We start from the raw sequence: 24141 nt of genomic DNA on the forward strand, positions 1-24141 counted from the left end.
GGAACTGCCGACGACTTTCAATGATTCCTATTCCAGTATGTATATTGTAATATATTGTAATATGCAGAGAGTACTATTGTTCAGTTCAATAATATTGGTTTCAGTTCATTCTAGTTCTTTTTGTTTCTGAATTAGCTGACTCAAGTCAACTTCATGTTGCTTCATAGTTAATTCATGTTATCATTCTTGGGTAAATATCAGGTCTTGGATCAAATAAATCGGGTTGAGCCAGATGTATTTAGAAACCATAAACGTGCAACTCTTTCTCTTCAACAATTATAAGATTATTGATCAGCCATTATTGTTCAAGACTTGCAAAGAAATTAGCACGGTTGCGAACATATATGTAGTTAGCAGTTCATTTTCTCCCAACCTTCCCAACACCAATGTAAATATGTGATCTATACATGTATCCTCTCCTCCAACTATCGAGGATTATTAGCTATGCCGTTTCATCCAGGGAAATCAGAGCGTAGCTGGAACTGGATCTTGCAAGCCACAAACCATGTTTGCTGGTACCGCTACATCTATCATCTTCGGATATGCCAGCTTTAAGTCTGTCATAACATGTTAGGATGATCATCACTGTCTACCACTTAGGAATCTTCTAGAGAATATACATTTGATACGATGCATTGATGCTATTAAAACTGCACTTACTTTCCATTATGCATTTGAATGTTTCCTGCACAAAGATACCATACTTCAGTCAAGAACTAATCTATTTTTAGATACATGGAAGACAAAGCAAAACAAAATCGTTTTAGCTATATTACCTCATCTTTTGTCAAGCGAGGATTGTATTGCTTTTCCTCTCCCACAGTACTAACCTGAAGGTTAGATAAGCTAAGTAAAGTGGCTATTGGAAGTACTTGTTAAGCAAGCAAAATTACAAAGGGCATTGATCATTGATGAATACAAACAAATATGAAAGCTTATCAATGTTTCTTACCATAAAACCCTTATAATCATGAGCTGGATAAACCAATGTCTCTGGCGGCAAGGTAAAAATCTGCTTACATGAGATTTACACATTAAGTGCAACTTAATGTAGACAAGTCCAAATATAGGGGTAAAATCCTGCTTCTTTTCATTGCCAGTTAAAGAGAATGGAAAAAATTTAGGTTCTTACCTGTGAATGCACCGACTTATAGAGCTCCGCTGAACTTCCACCCTAGAAAGCAAGATTGGAACATGCTGATTGAGTATACTATTACTCTTGAACCTGTTAGGATGTAATTAAGATAATAGAGATTCACTTGAAAACTATATGAATCACTTTTAGGCATGTTCTTCCCCAAACCCCTTCTTTTCTCCCTCTCCTTATGTATCAAGAATACAAAATACAGAGAAAAGAATAGACAATTTAGAGTGATTGTACCACATAATTAAACCAAAAAGAACCAGATAGTTGGTTCCAAATTGCATTATTAGTTCACGTTTTTTAATATATTGAACTCCTTGATTACCCACTTGCACTTTCATTTTATCCACAAGGAATTCATTTGATGAATCATAGAGAGAACATCATTTCGATTATGAGGATGAGCAATTAAGAACCTTATATGTTAGCGTGTTTGTTAATTCCAAAGGTTCCTTTTCATTGTCAGTCATCTACCTAAAGGAAGGAATTCGACTTCCTTCAATATTCCTTCGCAATTTTGACAATTTGAAGAGGTACCATGAAAGTTGATCTAATTACACAGAGGTAGTTTGTGTATCACTTTTCAATAATTACAGCGAGATGGCAGCTTTGAATAACACTCTTGATTTTTAGTGCACGTCAGTAAGTCAACATGGTCCCATACTTTTAACCAGCTAATTATATATGGGAAAAAATACCACCAACACAAAAGTGCAATTACGTAATTTCTTCATATGCATAAACCCACAATTTGCACTCCAATAGAAAAGAGTAACTAACTTGATTATCTATATTGATAGATCAACTAAAATTCAAACAACCATATGGAAAGACAAAAAAATAATAATATATAAATATCTTTTTTCATTTTAGAAATGAAAGAAATTAGATATCTAATTGGGCCCCAATGATAAAAAGAAATTAAGTTTAATTTTGTTAGCCCTTCCTTGAATCATCTTTATTTCATTTCCCAACAAAGATGAAACTAGCATGAACAATAATATTGTTCTATTGCTATCCTAAGCATAAATTTGTATTTCATGTAATTATGGGATAAAGCACATTCAGATTCATGAGATAATGCTTGAGCATTTAATGCAAACATGTATATGCTCATGTAAATATCAAATGAAACGAAGAGACGGAGGAATATGAAACAAAGATAAATGGACTTATGAACATTAGTTCAACTATTTTCTATTTCGTAAATGAGAGGGCAATAGCGCCTCCTTTAGGATTCATTACAAAAGAGAATTTCATTCAAAAGGCTATCTCAAATTATACAAACATTAGCTACCTAAGTGTGATTAGAGCAAACATAAGTGCCAAGCAGAAGGCTCAAGGAACACCGGGATCCTAGAGTCTGTTCAGTAAGCACAAAGTGCAGATCGATTGAGGCATCCACCTTATAGTGAGGCAAACTTTTCAAAATTAATGATTCTGTGTGCCAAAAGAAGTTGCAGACATTTGTACTACAGTGAAGTTAATGCAGCCACTGCTCCGAAGTGTGCCTCATCGAAAATGACTTGCCCTGCCCTTTTTAAGTGCTTGGGCAGCAGCACCGCCTTTTCAAACACTAAGGTATGTCTATTACAAGTTTCCTTTTTCAAGAGGGGCTTGCTTCATTGCAATATGACAAAAGTGGTGTAGGGTAAAGTCAAATACCTGAGCTATTTTCTTTTGTTATATATATCACACGAAGGTAACACATAGGTTTAAAATAATACGAAAACATATGCATGGAATCCTGTAGTGTGTGAAACAAGATACTCCCATAGTCAGTTACTTAACCATTATGATCTTACAGTGTGGTTGCATCCTAGCAATATAAATATCAAGATGAGTTCCCCTCCCTAATCTTAGCAAATATGACTTTTCAGTTTGCAACATGTTTGCACAGTAGCCATTTGAACATCATTGAGTTTCCTACCCTAGTCTTCTTAAGCAATATGATAGATATATGATCAAACACTGTGTTTGAACAGTAGCCATATGAATATGCAAGTTCTCTCTCCCTCCCTCTTCCCCTCATCCCCTACACACCCTATCCGCCCATCCACTCAAGCAGATACAATTGCACGCACGCAAGCACAAAAACATGCATGCACATATAGGTTACCTGGAAATCTGTTCGTCCACATCCACGTATCAGCAAAACATCACCTGTAAATGCCATCCTTGGCTGTGGCTGATCAGGACCATCTCCTGTAACATATGTAACACAGCCTACTGTATGACCTGGAGTAGGACGAACCTGAAACAATGTTCCACATTCACCAGCATGAGTTGAAAATCTCAACATATATTAGTAAATAAGATCCCTGAGGCTAAAACCTGAAGGTTCCTTTATCGACACAAATAAGCCCCACTATGTCATTGTAAATCTTCAATGATTGTAACAGTTCACATAAGAAAAAAAAACTTATTATTAGAAAAGGTAAACAAGAAAATATTAAACACCAGACATTACAAGTAGTAACTTCGAGGGCAAGAAGATGTAACTCAATGGAACATTGTAGTTTCGAGTTTACTGGCAAATCCATACAGCCCATGCAAAGGAAAGGTTAAAAAGATAAGCCAAGTGTTAGAATCCAGCATTCCTTTACTAGTATTTTGATTATCTAATGCTTTCTAGTAGTTTACTTTATGTTCTTAGCTCTTTGTTCAAGTTATATCTTCTATTATTGGGTTACTGCAAGTATTGTGTTCAATGGGTAGAATAACTATCTCACAATGAACCCTCTTTAGGGAGCATCACTGAATGAACGAAATCAAGCTTCCTACCAAGTTTTAACTGAGTTGCCATGTATTTCCCCATTTACGTTTGGTATTTCTATTTACGTTAAGGCTTGCGCCCCTTCGAGATACAACGTTGCTCGTACTTCTATGAGCTTCCGAGACCCTTTTTGCATAAGGCTTGCGCCCTTGCTGCCTAATATGTAAGAGTGAGCCGCACGATCTGGTGTCAGAACACTCAGACCTTGAACCAAAGGCCATCAATAGGAGAACAGAATTTTTAATACATGTACCAAACTGTGTTCCGCATATTCAATTAGAAGCATCAGATCAACAAAAGGATCTAGACATTTGGTCTTCCATTTTTAAATTTTATGGCATTAGTCTTTGTTGGATGCATTGGAAGTACGGAGGCACATACATCTCGTAACTTTTGAGTATTATCTAGGATGCTCAGTTCAATAAATGTCATTGTAGAAAGGATATGACATTTTTTGAGTCTTTTTCTGCAGTTTCCCGTGCTCTATGTTTAATTAACTATAGCATGCTAGTAACTATGAAGACTAACATAGAGAGAAAACTTTGCAAAGATGGAATTGATTCCAGTAAACAATCCCTTCAAAGTTATAGGAGTACTGTTGAGCATTTAGTCCATGCACATTAGGTGCCATGCTAAAGTGCCTTCTGATTATTACGACCAAATGCTTGCAAATAAAATTTAACCTTCAACACAAAAGGAAATCCAGTGCAAAGTTTATGAAGTTCTATTGACACATTTCATCCCAAACCTACTTAAACAAAAGTCCAAAACTGTAATTTCCTAAAATGTGAATTGACCTCAGTGTTAAGTACCAGCTTGCAACTGTTACCCCATTTCAAATACATAACGGTAACTAATAGGGATTAGTGACTTTCTGTAACCGCCAGAGATTAATGAAAACCTGAGAAAACTGTACCCCGAAGCCCGGACCAACCTCTGATGCATTATTTACACAAGCGAATATTCAGAACCTCCTTGCGCAATCCTGAAACAGAAGTCCTGCACTTATTTGTGCAAGAATATGGAACTGCCACCTCCAAATCTATTTGATTTGCTCTGAAATTTTAGAATTGAGACTTAAGTACTAAGCTATTGCCTGGCCTGAGTAAGAAGCCATAGATATTTTGGAGATCTAATGTACAGGAGACGAACAAGGCATTAAGAAGACATCAAACATATACTCAAGTACAGAGTCATGACTGTTGCTTTAGAGGACTATCAGGAGAAAATTTCAGTTAAAGTTATGCTTCTTGTACCAAGGACAAAAAATAGAATCTCAAAAGATCAATTTGAGCCAGGTTAAGGTTGCAGACTGTCTTCATAAAAATAGCTTGATATACAGGTAGGAACATAGAAAATGGATGAAATACTCAGATCTAAAAAAGGGAAAATCAATAGAGGGATATATGTGATATTTAGCTTAATAGTTGACTGAGCCTTTCTCAGTATTCCATTTCCCCCAGAATCACAGTTCCTTCTCCCTCTTTTCCAAGTAAAAACAAAGTTTACTTGCTTGCTCCTTAGTCAACAGTATGCTTAACATTGCCTAACAGCCTAAGACAATTCAGTGCCCAATCCTACTTATTATTCACATTTCTTAGTACAAACTGATAGGTATTAGAGCCATATCATATTGTCTCAGCCAGTGGCAATAGAAGAACATCAGAGAACATTAAGCAGAAGGGTAAATGAGATTAAATTTGCAGAAGATATGCACACCTACCTCAAGAAAGAGATCACCAACAAAGATTTTGTCACCAGGTTCCACCAGAAGATCAGCTTTAGCACTACTTGCTTTAGAAATGACAGATCTAATCCCAGGAACCTTACTCTGCAAAGAATAAGTGTGAATCAATAACTCTAAAAGGGGACTTTGCAGACATAACTATGATTTCTCAAAAACAACAGCCTATTCATATTTACGCTACATTATTGGCTCCAGAGCCCCATATTCCGAATCTTCCTCCAGACCTCCACTAACATTCTAAGTGAACAGCAGCAGAGCAACCACGAAGATGACTTAATGTAAAGTCCGCGAATTGTTCTAACCATTTTCAGAAAAGATATAATCATCGAGTTATGTTCACTTGTCTTTAAAGGTTCAAATGAGAAAGCCAAAAGCTCGTGAAATTCAATATAACAACAACAATATCAAAGGCTTTTATCCCAAAGGATCGGGTTGCCTTAAGAATATACACCTCCGAGCTCTGATGATTGTCAACAAATATCATAGTCCTCCCTTTGCTTCTAACTATGTTATATGCTTCAGCAATTCCACTTTGTTCATATAATTTTGGACTCCTCCTTCCAAGACATGCTTGGCCTCTCCATAACTTCTTCACAAAATTCAGTCTAATCATTGATATGCACATTGATCTAGTTTTTGAGTAGGGAAGATGGTTCTAAATTTTAATTACTAACTATGATTATGGTACAGGTAGATACTTATGCACAAGTAGGGTTGTTTTAACGACTATGATCAAAGGAATTCATAATTTATCAAAGAGATTCAAATCTCTAATCGAGTCTCCAACACAAAGAGTACTTTTAACAAGTGACTGTAGAGGGTAAACGTATAAAAAACATATACCTTCAGCATTCCAGTTCCAGTGACATGATCAGCATGTACATGGGTGTTCATCGCATATACAAGTTTCAGTCCAAGCTCATGAATAAGAGAAAGATCCCTGTCCACTGTCTTGTCCACTGGATCAATTAACTGCAAGGAGAAAGCTTGTGTCAGCGATATATGAACAGCATTTATTATAAATAAATAAAGAAGTAAAACGTTTGAAAAATAAATGAAATTTGTTGTGATTAGAAGGACAAGCAGAAAGATTAACTGGAGTTTACTAGTAAAATTTTCCGCTTTGGAATAGGCAATCTTTACACCTAAAGGCAATAAGAAGAAGAAAACAAGTTCTAGATAGGCCCTACTATTTGTCAATTGTTGAATGACAAGATAATTTACTCCATAATTCATAGGTCGTAAAGATGTAAAATTTTGGAAGGTTTCCAGTTTCCATGTAACACTTAGGTTAAAGATGGAGGATTTTAAGGTCTTCTAGAGAATAATGGCTAATAAATTGATAGATTCTCACATATAGGAGGCTTTAGAGGGATGAGTGACCTCACATGCATATTTAGCAGAACATGGTGAAGGGATCCAACCCATATATAGCTTTCTTCAGACACACAGAAGTCTTGGAAAGTATAACTTATAAGCAATTAACCAGAAACAAGCTAGAGGGTAGAGAAATACACACCAAAAGTCCATTACTATGTTGAAAATACGTTGGTGCTTAATTCTTAACATTTGTGGTTCACAAAAGACCAGGGAATGGATAAGTGGGCATGGCAACAAAAATCACTCCCAAATTGGAGAGCCTTACTCGGAGAGAATCACGTGAAAGTTCTCCGGCCAGAAAAGATACAATGTTTTATACTCAGCTACTCCCTCCGTCCCAATTTAATTGCTACATTTGCTTTTTCACAATTTACGAGAAGCAACTTCAAACACCAATATCTTGAGTTACATATATGAAAAAATTATAAAAATTATATATTTGGAAAATACAAATTGGGACGAATCAAACAAGATCCAACATGACTATGTTTTTTCTTATGTATATGGATTAAAAGATAGTCAAAGTTATGACGTGAATAGTGCTTAAGGTCAAAATGTAGCAGCTAAATTGGAACGGAGGGTGTATATGGCTGCCTTGATTCAAATTATCATATGACAGTTTTGTAAAATTTGTTTGTAATATAAGAGGAACTCCTCACATTGCAATAGACAGATAAAGAACTAAACATCCATGTCATAAAGTATCAAACACGTTCTCTATCTATGCAGAAGTCTCTACATTTACCATAACCAACATTCTTCCAAACCAAACACAAGATATCTCGTAATCTCGGCATCACACATACCATTTGATGCTTATGTGTACATTTTTATTTCACTCTATGTACCACTATGGATACTCAGCACCCCAACATAGGCATGGAAACATCATCCAATAATTCGCGTTTAACACTAGAAACTTTTCCATGAAGTAATGAAACGGAAAGTATACACATGGTGTTATAGAACAATAGGAATGCACTTCCCAAAAGCGAGCTCAAGAGGAGGAGAGCCCATTGTCCAATATAAACCACACACCAACCTCTCATACGGTCGATGTGGGATCCTTTCCCTGGGTCAGTGCATAACATTCGTCCCCCCATAAGGACCAACGTCCTCGTTGGTCACGGCCACGTTGGTCACGGCTGGCTGGTTCCAAGCCACCACTCCGTGGGCCACCACTCCGAGGTTTGGCTCTGATACCATTTGTTATAGAGCAATAGGAATGCAGTCCATAACACATGGATAAAAACCTACTTTAACACTCTAAAGCTAAGTTTAAAAGGCGAGCTTGCGTACACAGTAGCAAATGTATCTGTAATACCTAGAACTTAAAAAACAATCAGTGTATCCCTTCATTTTGGCTTCCTCAGATGACATCTCTTTTGGGTTTTTCTTCCCCTTTAGGCAATAGGACCAACCATGCATAGAAGGTCCAAATGTAAATATTTCTTTCAAAACCAGTCCTCACACTTCTCGATTTCACGACTAAGAAAGAACTAGAGATTTCAAGTTGTGTGCAACTATGAGGATGATTAAGTAAAATAGGTACTAAATTATCCTCAAGGCCACCCACCATATGAGGAGCGGCGTCGAGTAAATCTCTTAGATGCACCAACCAAAATATATCTCAAAAATTGTGACTGCATATTTTATGATGGGATATTTAAATTCCAAAAATGGATTTAGTAAAGAATATTAAAGTAACTAGATTTTCTACAAAAAGAAAAACACTATCACAACTGGATATTTAAGCTCTAGGACGGGAGCTTTGGCCAATTCAGAACTGTTCTAAATATTTATTGTTCAAATCATCAACAACATAAGAAGTATATCTAGTAAAAGAAGTAGCACATTGAATCAATAAAGTAGCATATTAGAGCCAATAACATCATTATGATAATATTATTAACACTTCCTCCGCTCCACAAAGAATGCAAGTATGCAACATTTAGAGTTTTCACGGTCTCTATGCACAACTTTGACCATAAATCTTTAATTATGCATTAATATAAATTATCAAAAAAATTATGTTTTGAAACTACATATTGACATGAACTTGACAAGATCTCATATGAATAATGTCATTATTTATAATAATATATATTACCTTTTTTACTTAATATACTAATATATATTTTGCTGAATATAGTCATATACCACCAAGTGTTCACAACAGTTGTAATTTAGGCATTCCTCTTACAACCGTAAATTAATGGCATTTTAGTCACAAAGATGCCACTTAATGTACATATTTTGTACATCTCGGAGATGGCACAGGCAATTTCCCATGAGTATGACATGATCACCTCTAGTAGAGGTAATTCTCTACTTCATAACAAAACATAATTTTGACATTCCTACAACACAATTATCCACCAAAATGTTCCCAAATTTCGGTAAGAAAGTCAACTAAATTGTGAATAATCTGATCAAATACAGTACATCAATTACACCCAACTTAAACACGGGGAAAATAAAACAGCATACAATAAATTATGCAAAAACTGAAGAGATAGAAAGTCAAACCAGAGCAGGCTTTTCTGGGTGAGAAACATCAGCAAGAAGATAAGTGTAAGTAGAAGACTCTTTCTCGAAAAGCTGCCGAAACAGATACTTTGAGGAATGAGACGGCGTCGTATGGAAACCCATTTGAATTCTGGGTTTTTTGGTTAAGGTGATCAGAGAAGAGATATGTTTGGGAGGGAAATTGCAGAGTTTGTTTGGAGAGATGAGAGAAACTCTAAGTTGACGGAATTTTAGCATTTTTTTCGCCCTTTTTATAGTACTAATTTCTGCTATAAATCAAGTCAAATGATTGAGGAAGAAGAGAAACGTTAGTTGATTTTGTGTTTGGTTCTTTAATGACAAGGCGTGAATGGCGAACTTTGTTGATCATGTAGAATGTAAGTGATGTCAGAGTCCCATACTGTATCGTTTCCAAGGGCGCCCATATTCTTTCCTCTAGATCTGTGGATTTCGGTGTTCGGTTCGGGGGTTGGGGGGTTAGAATTTAGATTGGGGTTGATTGAATCATCTTGGTTCGGATTCAGTCAGTTTGTGTTATTATTGATGGTTTGAGTTATATTCAGGTCGAGTTAACTCTAGTTATTTATTCTTTCGTATTTAGTTTGATTTCGAGTCAAGTCAAATTTAAATTGGATTAATTTTTTTTTGAGTTGAATCGATTTAGGTATGCAAATGGAAATTTTGTGTTGTGTTGTAGTAGGGTTTATCATCGGACCGATTGAAGTTTGGGTTTGGTAAAGTTTGGGTTGAATTAAGTCTAGATCAATACTTCGGAACTAGTCAAGTTTGAATAGACTTAGGGCCTATTCTCTTCGACATAAAACAGCTGAACTAAACTGAACTGAGCTGAACTAAACTAAACTAAACTAAATTGAATTAAATTGAATTGAATTAAACTGAATTAAATTAAATTGAATGTAATAAATATATAAATAATATTTAAGCAATAATAATATAAATATTAAATAATCATTATAATGATAAGTAATAATAATGAATAATTAATAATGAATAATAATAATAATAGTATTTTGGATATTTTTAAATGATAGTTATAAATAAATAATATTAATAATCATAAATTAATAATAATAATAATAATAATAATTAATGACAATATGATAATTAATAATTATTATTTTAAATTATTTGTATTAATATATTAATACTTGATGATGATTATATAATATCAATAATATCTTAGAAGTAAATTAATATTACTATTTTAATAATTAGATTTTATAATATTTAGTAATAAAAATAATGATTGGATCGGACCGCACAAAATTGCATCATAAACCGTTTTGACGCGATTTGAATGGTTTTTGGGCTAAAAAACGTGGGTTTATTTGTACTTTTAACCTAAACCATGTTCTTCCTAATAATAATAGTAATAATAATGAGTAAAGCTATAATAAACAAAATAATATATAGAAATAATAATAATAATAATAATAATAATAATAATAATACTTAATAATAACGATATAAAGCTAAATAATAATAATAATAATAATAATAATAATAATAATAATAATAATAATAATAATAAGAGTAATTAGTAAAATAAATCAGACCAACATAATAATAATATTTAACAAAATGGTTATAAAAGAATGGAGCTGAACTGAACTGAGCTGAACTGAAGCTGGAGAGAACATGCCCTTATGTTTGGTTTTGGTCAAGTTGAGGTCACTTTAGGTTATTATAAAACGTTTAAAAATCGGGATCGACTCTAACATGAATTTGAACAATTAGTTCTTGATTATTAAGGTTTTAAATAAATTTTAAATTGACATTCGTATTGGTTAAAAGTATATATATGGGCTAAAATTTTGGTTGAAGTTTTGTAACACCGTACCCCAAAATTTTGATTTCAAAACTTTATAAAACATTCACTTTTCATTAAAATATCTAACCAAACCTTTAGGGTGTTATTGCCGCATTTATTGTTAAAAATAAATGCAAGGCTAATTATTAAAATAAAAATTTAACATACAATCCAAATTATCAAAATAAACCAATCTAAGTGGTCTAATTTAAAACCAATCTAAAACTAAACAATCCCAAATAACAATAATGTAATATTTATTAAACTAGGTGAACTTAAAAACTATAGATTCGCTCATTTCTGCAACATAGTCCCTTTCACTGACCTGTACAATATAAATAGAAAAAGAACAAAGGAATATAAATACACAAAAATTAGCAAAAACTAAGTAATTACAACTCCATCCCGTAAAAAAATAATAGTCATATTTTAAAAATAATTTTTATATCATAATACAGACAAGTATAACGTAGTACAAACAAGTATATAATATGCTTAACCATTTTAATTATTTCAAGTTTATATGAGTCATACAACAACAAATTTAATTATTAAAAGGAAATCAAACGTCAGTAGGCCAGGACTAATCTCAGTAACCACCTACTTCAACATGGGTCATCACCTAAATAAATTAAAAGTAATGGCCAATATTGTTTTGCATAACGTCCCTAGTGTGGACACCCCTCACTAATCTAATGGGTATCCGCAACATGCACCAATAGTATTAGGAGGAAGACGATAAAATAGTTGTAACAGAATAAAAATTAAGTAATGTTCACCACCTGATGGAGGATCCAAGTCCATAGGACAATTCCCGCAATAATGTTTCAACTTTACGTGATTAATATATAGATTTTAAAAGTTATGACACATCAAACATCACATTAACATTAACAGGAACGTCTTTAGTTCAATAAATATTTTTCACAACTTAATCACTTTATAGAATTATAACTAGTTATTAGGCCCGGGATATGCCCCGGGTAAGAAAATTTTCATTTATTAATATTGTACTTTGATATAATATCACTAAATACAACTTGGTCTAGTGGTTAAAACTTTAGTACATGAACTTGAGGTCACGGGATCAAAACCTATACCATGCAATCTCTAATTTTTTTTATTGTACATGGATTACGTGACCTAAAACTCCCTAGGAAGAGCGCCACGTGGCACCGTTCCTGGTTTATGCACGCCTTTTAATATATTAGTATAGATAATCAACTTTCATAATTCATAGTAACCAATATGTCCATCATTAGAGCCTTATAGAGTCACAATATCAACTTATAATATCGTTCGTAACATCATTAATTCATTAGTTATACCTAGGGGTGATAATGAGTCTGACAAGCTCGCGAGCAACTCGGGCTTGGCTCGGTCAAAACTCAGTCAAAGCTCGGCACGAGCCTTAAACGAGCACAACCGAGCTAGGCAAAGCTCGGCTCATAAAGCTCATGAACAGTTCGATTATTTTTTTATACTAAAAATATATTTTATATTAAAAAATTGTTTATATATTAAAAAATTATTTATACATATTAAAAAATTATATTAAGTATTTCTTTTAAGATATTAACTAAGGTATATAATAGAAGAAAGATAAAAAGAAAAGGTAAAAACAATTAAAAGTCAAGCCTGAGCCTAATCGAGAACACGAGCCGAGCCTAAACGAGCTCACGAGCCGAGCCTAAACGAGCTCACGAGTCGAGCTCGAGCCGCAAATTCTAATCACCAGCTCGAGCTCGGCGAGCTCAAGAACCGAGCCGAGCCCATCAAAAGTTAAACGAGTCGAGCCCAGTGCTATTCGGGCTCGGCTCGCTCGATAAGCACCCCTAGTTGTACCCATTAAATTACATTATCCATATTAGTATAGTTTTAATATGATATGATATGATATTATATATATATACACATCATACGTAGGGAAATAGTACTAATAGTAATAATCATAACTTTAGTCATACAAGTACTATTATCATTCATGTCATATAATATATATCAAACTTAAGATATAATCACACAGTAACATCAATTACTTATAGCACATACAATTCCTAACGGGATTTTAAGTGTTGATGGACATTGTGAATTACCTCGAATGCGTCCAAGTATTGCAATAGCGCCTAAAGTCCGCCTTCTACGTAGTTTTCGTCTACAAACAAATAATACTACCTAAAGTTAGTCACTTGATATAATATCCCACAAATAAAACCAAGGTGTAAAACTTTAGTAATAACTATTAACCAAAGTCAAACAAAAAGTCACATTTTAAATAAATAATATTATTTAAAAGGTGAAAAGTTAAAAATCAAGAGTAAATTTTGCTTTGTAAATAATGAACAGTTTGTAACACCCCGACCTCTAAGCATCTTTATTAGTTTAATTAATCTTGATTATTAGCAGCAGAAGACATAGCCTTTGGTCGGTGCGCTACTACTGTACTTCTCGTTAAGAAAATACAAGGCAACATACTTTCAGAATTCTAACATATAATAATGTGAAAACTTAAACATGCTAGATTATATAAAATTTTAAAGTAAAACAGAGTTAATGTTAATTAAACTAACGGATAGCTTAGGTTACAAAAACTATAAGTGTTTGAGTCATTTTAATAACAATTCCTCACTCCTAAGCCATTATGTCATCCCCATCGGTACCTAAAACAAAAAATGAAACTTCATGAGCCGAGACCCAGTAACATACTACTCTAACAACGTAAATTCATTTCAACTCATTTTATTTGAAAACAGGGAGAAGAGAATGTAGTTAAACCATTTCATAATTCATATCAGGAATTTAAAAGAAAGATACGCATTGTCATTCCTCATTATTATATCATATCAATTATCAGAATTCTTCCTTTGGTTACTTGGCGAGTACAACAGAAGGACAATCCCTCTTGAGATGAGGACCATCGCATATCCAACAAGTGAGGGTCTTCCTCTTCTTGTTTGCAAAATTGGTTTTAGAATTGTTATTGTTGGATTTCTTGGTCTTACTAGACCCACCAACCTCTACCATATTCACGGTAGACTTAGGAATACTAGGAGTAGTATCCTTAACCCCATCTTGAGCCCAGATTCCCTCTTCAATACGAAGATGAGTTCCTAATTGCTCCATGGACATATCTTCCTTAATGTTTCAAGGAATGTTTAGTATCTTTCCAAGAGTGTAGTAATTTATCGATGACTGAGGCAACCGCATGCAATCGCCTCATCCATCACCATACCATGTGATCTTATTTGGTTCAAAAAGTGATGAACTCCATGAAATTGCTCTACAATAGGCTGATCATTAGTCATTTTAAATGAATTAGAATTACTACCAAGAAATTTCTTACTTAAAGCATCTTCCGAAATATACTTGGCCTCAAGAGCATCCTAAAGTTCCTTTGCACTCTCCACGTTTTGGTAGAGATCGAACAAAGGGTCGGTAAGAGAGTTGAGAATATGACCCCGACAAATGTAGTCATCATTCTCCCACTTTATCCTCTTCCTTGTAGTCTCAATAAACTCTTCCTCTCCATCTTTCGGGAATGGTGGTATGGGTGTTGAAAGAACATACACCACATTCAAAGTAGTCAACAAGAAGTGCATCTTCTTTTGCCATCTTCGATAACCCACCCCCTCAAACTTGTCCAACTTTTGGAACTTCATAGTCATGTCCATGAGTGATTGAGCCATATCCGAAAAGAAAAAGAAAATTAAACTAATAGATTGTTAGGTGTGATCAACAAGAGAACCGAATATACCACTCCAAGGCACGGAAACTACGCTTTCCAATTAGTTTAATTTTGCCCCTCTAGGATCACCGGGTTAACACGAAACAACTAATGAGATACAATGGAGAGAACAATTCACTAGATGATCTTCTAAGTGAATCAACAAGAACTTTGTATTTTAGAGTTTGTGAAGAACACTCAAGAGAAATTAGCAAAGTTTCTCCCAAGCAAAGCAAGTAGATTAGAGTGTGAAAAACTAATTTTTTTTCTTCTCTCTCCTCCTAAGAATCACAAAGGTTATATAGAAATATTCCCTTCATAGATTAGAGTTGTTACTTTCATAATCCCCCCTTAATAACTAATTAAGGACCTTTAATCCACTGAATAAGAATCCTAATAGTCATTAAACGGATAACATACACAATACAACAGTTGGAAACCATCAACGCACCTTTTCACGTCGCCAAAACAGAAGACCCGTCGCGATTCGCGAGTCACGACAACGCACTGGTCGTGACCCGCGACCAACCTTCTATTTTTGCTTGGTTTTCCACGTGCCTTTGCGTTTTTGCGTACTCTAATCTTTAACATAGTAGACCTCCTCCTCTTCTAGTATATGATCATAAGAGCATGAAAACTCATTACACTATAAATCTTCCAACACAATATACGAAGCCACTTTAACAATCTTAGAAGTCGCCTAAAGAGAATTCTCTACCTACCAAATATGAATACAACGACTAATCAATACTCAAATAAAACTCCAACAACTTTAAAATATTTTAAACCCTCTTTAAAAATGTTTAAAAACCTTTTTAATCATTAAAACTTCAACTATTAATGTCTCCTAGTATAGTACTACCATACAGTCATTAACAATCTTCAAAAACTCAAACTTTGACAACTAAACTCTATCATATGCATACTAATAAAAATTTCAGCAACTTATAATGTGTTTAGAACCCTTTAAAACATGCTTAAACATAATCATAATCATAAGAGTATTCAATTTCATAAACTATAATATAGTACTACAATTTCTAACTCATATAAAACCCTTAAAATCCATATTTTGCTACTTAAAACCTTAGTTAAAACACAATATTTTTTTTTTTGTAATTTAACTACTTCACTATATAAATTACATAATGTAGAACTTATATTTAAATCATCAAACTATAAATTTAAATCATGAAAATATTGAATCAATCCTTAAAACATAAACTTAACATTAAATAAAATAGAGGAGGAAGAAATAAACCAAAAAGACGAGAGGAGGGAGGCACGCGGCCCGAGGAGGAGGGACCACCGACGGCAAAGGAGGCATGGTTGGGCGACGTTGGCTGCTAGAGAGTGATGGGCCGAAGAAGAGGAGAGCCGAAGGAAAAGAGAGAGGAGAGAGAAGGAGAAAAGAGAGGAGAGAAATTTTAGGGTGAGTGTTTAAAGTGTGGGGATTTCGAATTTTGCGGGGTTCATATAGTTAACCCTTGTGGGCTTAGCGAATTGTATTTGGGCTCAATAATCATTTAATGATTGGGTTCTTTAATATAATTGGGTTCCTCTAACCCTTTTTAACTTTTTTTACTAAACTCAAAAATATTTAAACTATTTAAATAATTTTTAAAGTATGACTAAATAAAATATTTGATGATTTAAAATTATTAGATAATTCTTTTGACTTTCAAATAGTCAACATATTAAGAAATAAATTATTTTAATACTAATATATATATATATATATATATATATAATATATATATAATATATATATATATATATATATATATATATATATATATATATATATATATATATATATATATATATATATATATATAGTTGTAAATTCACAAACTTATGGGGGATAACAGTAGTTTCATGCATTCACCATAGAGATTTTTGTAGACACATAATCGTGTCTTCCCATTTAAGGACCCACTGATGAAACATACCACAATTTTAATCACTCCGACTTAAGGGAAAGCAGTCTGAATAGCCCGACCCAAATCGTTTTAAAGGGTAAAAGCTTATTTTAATGATCCAAATCCTATTTTAAAAACTCAATTAATTATTCCTTATAATTAATTGTATTTTGAGCCCATAAAAAATGATTTGATCTCATTTAAAATATATTATAACCGATCCTTTGAAAAAACCCAATTAATTATTCATTGATAATTAATTAAATATATATTTCCAGAAATAAATAAAACATTTTCAAAGATATTTTTAAATTTGAAATAAGATTTTATCCCGTAAAATTGATTTATGAATTTAAAGGATAAAAGAAAATCATTTAAAAACGCGTTGAAGAAAAGGCTAGTGTGTCGGAAGCAGGTGGTGCATCTGGAGCACCATGTGCGCTCAACGCACTGGTGGTGCCGCATCAGGTGCACCAATTTGCGCCTGGCACGTGTCTCTGTGGGTCACACAGAGACGTGCACCTAGCGCACTCTTTGCGTGACACTTAGTTTGCTTTTCTATCTTTTTTTAAATATTTTGCTATAAATAAGCCATGAGTTTTCCTGATCAAAAAACACTTTTTCATACGCACTTTGCACTCGAATATTTACGAACTCTCCCATACTTTCATACCCTTGAAACATAAACAAACTCATACATTCAAACCCATACACACTCATATTTTGATCGATCTTTAGGCTTCACGATTGCTCTCCCCGACGGTTGTTACTCTCTCAATACCTAAGTCGCATCGGTATACTCATGAGGGTCCTAGAATAATTTCTTTTTATTTATTTGTTGAACTTACTAACTATTTCTTTCATGATGTAGATCTTTTATAAAAACGTTCTTTTGTATATTCTAACCTTTCCTTCTCTTTTCATATATACGTTGTTATGATTGTCATGTTTGTGTTACATCAGCCACATGTTATTATTGTTAATCAATACCTAAGGAGTTATTCTAATATTAATCAGACTAAATAATTTGAACAACCTTTTAGGAACCCTGTAATTTTGATTATTTAATAACTTGTCATCACTAAAAATAGTCTTTTTAATGTGTCTAATATTTAACCAACTTAGACTAATATTTTTAGGGTGCTTGAAAATATTCTCTGGTTATTATATTGCATAAAATTTGACATGAATCGATATTAATTAGAGGCCATTAATGGACGAATGTGGTTCCTTACCGTGTTAAACTGTTAATGGAGTCATTGACCATTAATGGAGTCATGACGGGAAAATCTACATTGGATAAGTCCCTAAGTCGTCCCTTTGATTTCTCAATATTCAATTAGGTTTATGAGTCATCCGACTTCTTTAATTTCAATAAAACATTTACAATGAAATAGTCAAATACGTGCTCATCACTCGTAGACGAATAAAAACACGCCTACAATTTGGCGACTTCACTAGGGATGATTTAAAAAAAACAATTTTTTAAAGGATTTTTTAACTAGAATAATACAAACTTTTACCCATTCTCTCGCAGTAATACAAACTTTTGATTATTTTTAAATAATACAAACTTTTGCCCAAAATTCCTCCAGTAGGACATGATCGGTTAGTCACTTGTTGGTGCAGGTAAATTGCTTACATGGCACTTACTTCTTCCTCCATTTTTTTCATTTCATTCTTCTCTCCTGCTTCCCCTCCACCGTCTTCCTCCCTTGCCCACCCCTGACCCCACCCCCACCCCACCCCACCCCACCCCACCCACCCCACCCCCTCCAATGCCCTTTTCCCCTGACATAGTCGCCCCTTTCCCCCAGACAATTGCCGCCCCTCCCCCACTGCCACCTACCCTTTAACCACCACCAACACCAAAATCGCAACTCACCTAGTCGAATCAGCTCCCCTCCATCCCTAAAATAGCCCCTCACCCACCTATAAACAACCGCAACACCCAAAACAACCCCTAACCTACCCAAAATCAGACCCTGTACCCATTACCCATCTCCCACCCCCGTAACAACCCTTCACCCATAAGAAATTAGCCCCTTATCTAAAACCCACTGCCTTACCCCAAAATCTGCCCCACTCATAAATGATTGGTGATGTTTTTCTTTGGCGGTTTATTTAGGTGATTTAGGGTTTTATTTTGTAGGTGATTTGGGGTTCATGGTCGTCAGTGTTGTGTTGATAGGATTTGGTGGGTGGGGTTCATGGTGGTTGTGGCTGGCTTTTGTGTATTTCGGGGGTGAGGGAGTGGAGGGGGTGATTTTCGAGGCTAGGGTGGCTGGGATTGGTGGTTTTCGGGGTGAGGTGGTTGGTTTTAGTGGTTTTCGGAGTGAAGGATTGGAGGGGGTGGTTTTCGGGGGTGAACGAGTTGTGTGTGTGTGGGGGTGGGGTGGGGGGGAGCAGTGGTGCTTTCTAGGGTGGAGGAGGGGAAACGTGGTGTTGCTAGTGGTTAGGGTGGTGGAGGAGGGGGAGGAGGAGGAAAGGGGATGAGTCCAGTGGTTTTGTGGTGGCTTTCAGTTGGTAAGGGGAGGGGAGGAGAGAGAAAGAGATTTCGATTTTTAAAAATTTTTATTTTACCTGTTCTACAGGTTAAAGATCACATTGTCCTAGTGGAGGAATTTTGTAAAAAAGTTTGTATTATTTAAAAATAATCAAAAGTTTGTATTATTGCGAGAGAACGGTTAAAAAATTGTATTATTGTAGTTAAAAAGTCATTTTTTAAATGAGTGGGTGAAACTCGAAAAATACGATTCATACTTATTTTATGCTTTTAAATAACATTACAGTTTTGCATATGCATGACTATTTTTTAAGCCACCATAAGCGCAATCTTCCTTGCCTCATTAACTCATATTTATGAGTGAGGTCACCCTTGGGGGAGGGGGGCTTGCACTTTGTCCTTCTGAAAGCTTCCTAATCAATAGTGTAACACCACGGAGTTCCGCTCATAATTTCTTTGAGTTATTTTCCCTTACTTAAATTAGAAGATGTTACTCCTTACAAATATTTTATCATATACATTTTTTTCAACTTTTAAAAGGTTCTATTTATATAGTTTATTTAATTACTAATTATATATTTTCTACGGTTATTTCACAAGGTACCCCTGAGTTCTTGTAAAATTCACGTGGTACCCACAAAATTTTCAAAATTCACGAGGTACACCTCAGTTTCCGTACATTAACACCGCATACCCTATTTCGTCAACTCTCCGTTAGTGTATTTTCAAAATTCACATGGTACCCAAGATATTGAACTTATTTCACAAAATACCCAATTTTTTTAAAATGAAAAAACTAGCCGTTGCCAAGCTATAAAGGCTAGTTATGTTTTCCTTGCATATATATATGTGAGAGCTGGTGTGTTTCTTTGTGTGTTAACCTCCATAACATGTCTTCACATTCCATAACCTCCTCTTCATTTGAATCTACATACATTAGATTTATGTAATGTTGGGGAGATGAAGCAAAGTAATGTAATGTTACCTAAATATTTCGTGCAATAATATATGTTTTCATTTAAATACCACAAGCAAGTTAATTACATAATGTTGTTCTAAATAAATACACACTAACACATATGTTAAAAAAAGCAGCTTATGCCACTAAGATAGTCAACTGCAATAAAAATCTAACAGGTGAATTTAGAAGCACTACTGCCACTAATTGTCATGTTCAAAAAAAAGCAACCAGCTTGGTACAGGTGCAAGATTTCCAAAAAAATGCAATTTTTGCTATTTTTCCTAGTTAGCCTTTGTTGACCTCCTGGTTTTTCTTCCCTCAGCTTGTTGGAAAGAGCTTCCTGAGCAGCCTTTCTTTTCTTCCCCTGCCTTGTTGGCTTGCAGATAAACTTCCAGCTTGGCTCTTACTTTTGCAAGTCTTCACATTGTGACCCAACTCTTTACAGATGCTGCATTTGTTGTTCTTATGCCTCTTACCCTTTCTTGCTTCACTTGGACCCCTCTTCCTCTGCTTGGCAGGCCTCCCTGCACTTCTCTTGATAGTTGGAGGGTTGATTTGAGGGACATTGAATGAAGGCCATTGTGTATGGTCAGCCATTGGATGGACATGGTGAGCATAAGTGGCCTTATAAGCTGCCCCCTTGAAGTATGCAGACACATATTGGCAGGGTTCAATCTTTGGTTGTATATGACCCTCAATCCATGCTTGCATGGTATGCCAGACCCCTGCCATGTCCCACATCCACAACTCATTCTAGTGAGTGTGACAGGGAACTTGACATGACCATCCCTCACCTCAAACTCACCCCCTCCACATACAGTGACATGGCATAACCTTGAATCATCACTTCTTGTCTTCAAAATGTTCTCTGCATATTCAGTAAGGGAATTGGGGTCCATATCAACCGCCATATCAAACCTTGATCCCATTCTTTTCATTATCCATGTCCTAACAGCTATTACATACAATCCATACAACACAAAAAAAAAATTAGTTTACACATATATCATATTGCAACATTAAGTAATTTCAAATTATATTGTCAGTGCAATTTCACCTTCTAATAGTGTGAGAACAGGCAAGTCCCTGTTGTCTTTTGTGCAAGCATTGAAAGACTCAACAAAGTTTGTTGTGTTGTGGCCACAACAAACTTTGTTGTCAAAGGAGTGCCTAGACCATTCCTCACCAACATTTCTTAGGTATTCTTCAGCTGCTGCATCATGTTTTTTAATCTTTGACATTGCCTTCTCAAAAACATACTCATTATATGCATCTGCAGCAATCCAGAACAGCTTGTGAAAGGCTGATCCACTCCAACCTGCATTCTTGCAGTTGGAGTACAAATGCTGGCAGCAAATCCTCCTCGTGGCCCTAGGAAAGACCTCAGAAAGTGCTGATTCAACTCCCTAACAATCAAGGCAAAAAAAAGAAATATTAATTAGTTATGAATTTAATAATTGCATAAATGAAACCAATGATGCCTTAATAAAATATTACCCTCATTCTGTCACTTATGAATGTCCAATCATCCTTCTGACATCCCTCTTTTTCAAACAACAACCTTAAGTTTCTGAAAAAATAGGTCCAGCTATCTATGCTCTCAGAGGCTACAACACCAAATGCAACGACAAATATTTCATTGTTACCATCAATGGCAACAACAGTGAGCATCACACCTTTGTAATAACCCGATAAATGTGCACCATCTATCCTATGATTGGTCTACATCCACCTAAAAACCCTTTCACAGAAGCAGCAAAAGAAAAAAAACATGATGTGAATTGATGATCTTGGTTTGCGCTGTCTCCTGTCCATGTAATTAGTGCATAAGAGCCAGGATTAGTTGTCTTAATCATCTCAGCATACCTTGGCAATAAGGCATATGACTCAGCAAAAGAACCATAAATCTGTTCCCTTGCTATGCTTCTGACCTTGTACAACAACCTTATTGTCACATTGAGCCTGTACCTCTCCATACATAGCTTCTGTAATGCATCTACAGGTATCTCTGGATTTGCCTCAAGGTCTTGCAAAAGGTGTCTACACAACCACTCAGAAGACACCATTGGATTTTCTTCAAGTCTGCCACAAGTGTTATGCTTCCCAGTTATACTCTTGATTACCCAGCTTACATTATCTTTCAACCCAGTAGCATGGATCCTCCAGCTGCATGACTGCACCAGACAATATGCTGTGTACCTTGCACTGTCAGCTCTTTCAACAGTGACAGCAAAGCCTTCTTGAATGCAAAAATCCCTAAATACTTGTAGAAACTCAGTCTTGCTTTCAAAAATTAACCACTCTTCAAGTGCAATAGACCCAAATGGTAATTGCTCCAAATTTTGCCATTCAAGTACATCTTATCCAAATTATGACTCCCATCTAAGTAATCTTCAAACCTTTTTTCATGAATCTCATCAGAAACTACCAAGTCATCCTCATCAACCAAGTCAACATCATCAATGTTGTCATCATCATCATCATCCAAATCAGAGAACACATAATCAGAATCATCATTGTCATCCCCTGTCAAATCATCATCATCAACTTCCCTCACTTCTGCCTGTTGCATTCTGACCCTCTTACCTCCACCAGTACCTCATGTCTGTCCTTTAATAAAAGTCCCATGTCTCAAGGCTGTAGTCTTAGGAACTCTCCACTCTTTTAGCTTCTCTCTAGTTGATTTTTTTGGTGGATGTGGTGGATTGGGCTGTGTTGGGGGTGGAGTGGACTGTGGTGGAGGTGGATTGGGTTGTTCTGGAGGTGGAGTGGGCTGTGGTGGAGGTGGATTGGCATGTTGGTTTCCAGGAGGGGTGGGTTGGGTGTCACACTGTGATGGTTGGGGTTGGGAATTACCAGGGAAACATTCATCCAACTTCTCCCAACTAGCCTTAGCAGAACAGAATACAATCCCTGGCTTTTCAACTTCCTCAAGCCACACCTCTATAGTTTCCTTGCCCTGATTCCATTCCCACATTTTCAACATAGCATAATCATCATCCAACTCCATCCTCCTATTCGTCGTAGGTTTATTGACAGTCAAAATGAAATATTTGGGGAGAAACACATTCTGTTTTACAGAGTCCTCAAACATCATCTCATATAAACCCATCACATGACACAAGTCAATATCCTCCACCCATACATCAAAGTCTCCACCCTTACTATGCACCAACAGCCAGAATGAGAACATCCTAAACAACAAAAAATACAACATAATCACATTCCAATACTTTATTAAAGACCACAATTCAGTTGTTTCAAATAAACAAATTTCAGAAAATCCTATTTCTAACCAAAATCATAATAATCAATCCACAATTCACAGTACAACATGCATACCCATAATCACATTCACAAACACACATTTTATACAGCATTAAAATCATCAAAATTGCTTAATTACTTTCGATTTTATGAAAATTGCGAAAAACCCTATTTCATTCTAAAGATTTCATCTTTGCACTTCAAAAACAAAATCGAAAGCGACGAAATTACCTTCTTTTAACTCAATTGCACGACGCTGAAATTTAGGGTACTGTTGCAGATTGCACGACGCTTCAATTGCACGACGTTTCAATTGCACGACGCTGAAATTTTGGGTACTGTTGCGACGAAATT

At 35.2% G+C, this 24141-nt stretch overlaps 2 protein-coding genes across 3 annotated transcripts; both read right to left on the reverse strand.

The window, feature by feature from the left end:
• Positions 1-235: 235 nt before the first annotated feature.
• LOC104907336 (persulfide dioxygenase ETHE1 homolog, mitochondrial) lies at positions 236-10065 on the reverse strand. 2 transcript variants are annotated; one of them, XM_010696250.4, is made up of 9 exons: positions 9577-10065; positions 6511-6639; positions 5644-5751; positions 3264-3398; positions 1133-1174; positions 953-993; positions 777-830; positions 661-685; positions 236-557 (listed from the first exon to the last, which is right to left on the reverse strand). In XM_010696250.4, the coding sequence occupies exons 1-7, from the start codon at positions 9811-9813 to the stop codon at positions 788-790; spliced, it is 735 nt and encodes a 244-aa protein (XP_010694552.2). In that variant the 5' UTR covers positions 9814-10065; the 3' UTR covers positions 236-557; positions 661-685; positions 777-787. The 2 variants fall into 2 exon arrangements, with proteins under 2 accessions (XP_010694552.2, XP_010694551.2); XM_010696249.4 differs by having other exon boundaries at positions 953-1012; positions 9577-10063.
• Positions 10066-20838: 10773 nt separating this feature from the next.
• Positions 20839-23092, reverse strand: LOC104901068 (uncharacterized). The gene is made up of 6 exons (XM_057393988.1): positions 22920-23092; positions 22387-22803; positions 22018-22231; positions 21578-21926; positions 21326-21475; positions 20839-21245 (listed from the first exon to the last, which is right to left on the reverse strand). Exons 1-6 carry the CDS (start codon positions 23090-23092, stop codon positions 20839-20841), a joined length of 1710 nt encoding a protein of 569 aa, XP_057249971.1.
• Positions 23093-24141: the final 1049 nt, after the last annotated feature.

Source organism: Beta vulgaris, chromosome 4, assembly GCF_026745355.1.
Source record: "Beta vulgaris subsp. vulgaris cultivar EL10 chromosome 4, EL10.2, whole genome shotgun sequence".
Classification (NCBI taxonomy): Eukaryota; Viridiplantae; Streptophyta; class Magnoliopsida; order Caryophyllales; family Amaranthaceae; genus Beta; species Beta vulgaris.

What these genes read in the sequence shown, in the direction of transcription:
- LOC104907336 (XM_010696249.4), bottom strand. Translation starts at nt 9,813, where the DNA reads ATGCTAAAATTCCGTCAACTTAGAGTTTCTCTCATCTCTCCAAACAAA. An exon ending in ACCCAGAAAAGCCTGCTCTG is followed by an intron (nt 6,640 to 9,576) that starts GTTTGACTTTCT and finishes TTCTCCTTGCAG; the next exon opens with TTAATTGATCCAGTGGACAA. An exon ending in ATAAGTCGGTGCATTCACAG is followed by an intron (nt 1,013 to 1,132) that starts GTAAGAACCTAA and finishes TCATGTAAGCAG; the next exon opens with ATTTTTACCTTGCCGCCAGA.
- LOC104901068 (XM_057393988.1), bottom strand. Translation starts at nt 23,092, where the DNA reads ATGCAACAGGCAGAAGTGAGGGAAGTTGATGATGATGATTTGACAGGG. An exon ending in GATGAGATTCATGAAAAAAG is followed by an intron (nt 22,804 to 22,919) that starts GTTTGAAGATTA and finishes AATTTTTGAAAG; the next exon opens with CAAGACTGAGTTTCTACAAG. An exon ending in TCATAAGTGACAGAATGAGG is followed by an intron (nt 21,927 to 22,017) that starts GTAATATTTTAT and finishes CTTGATTGTTAG; the next exon opens with GGAGTTGAATCAGCACTTTC.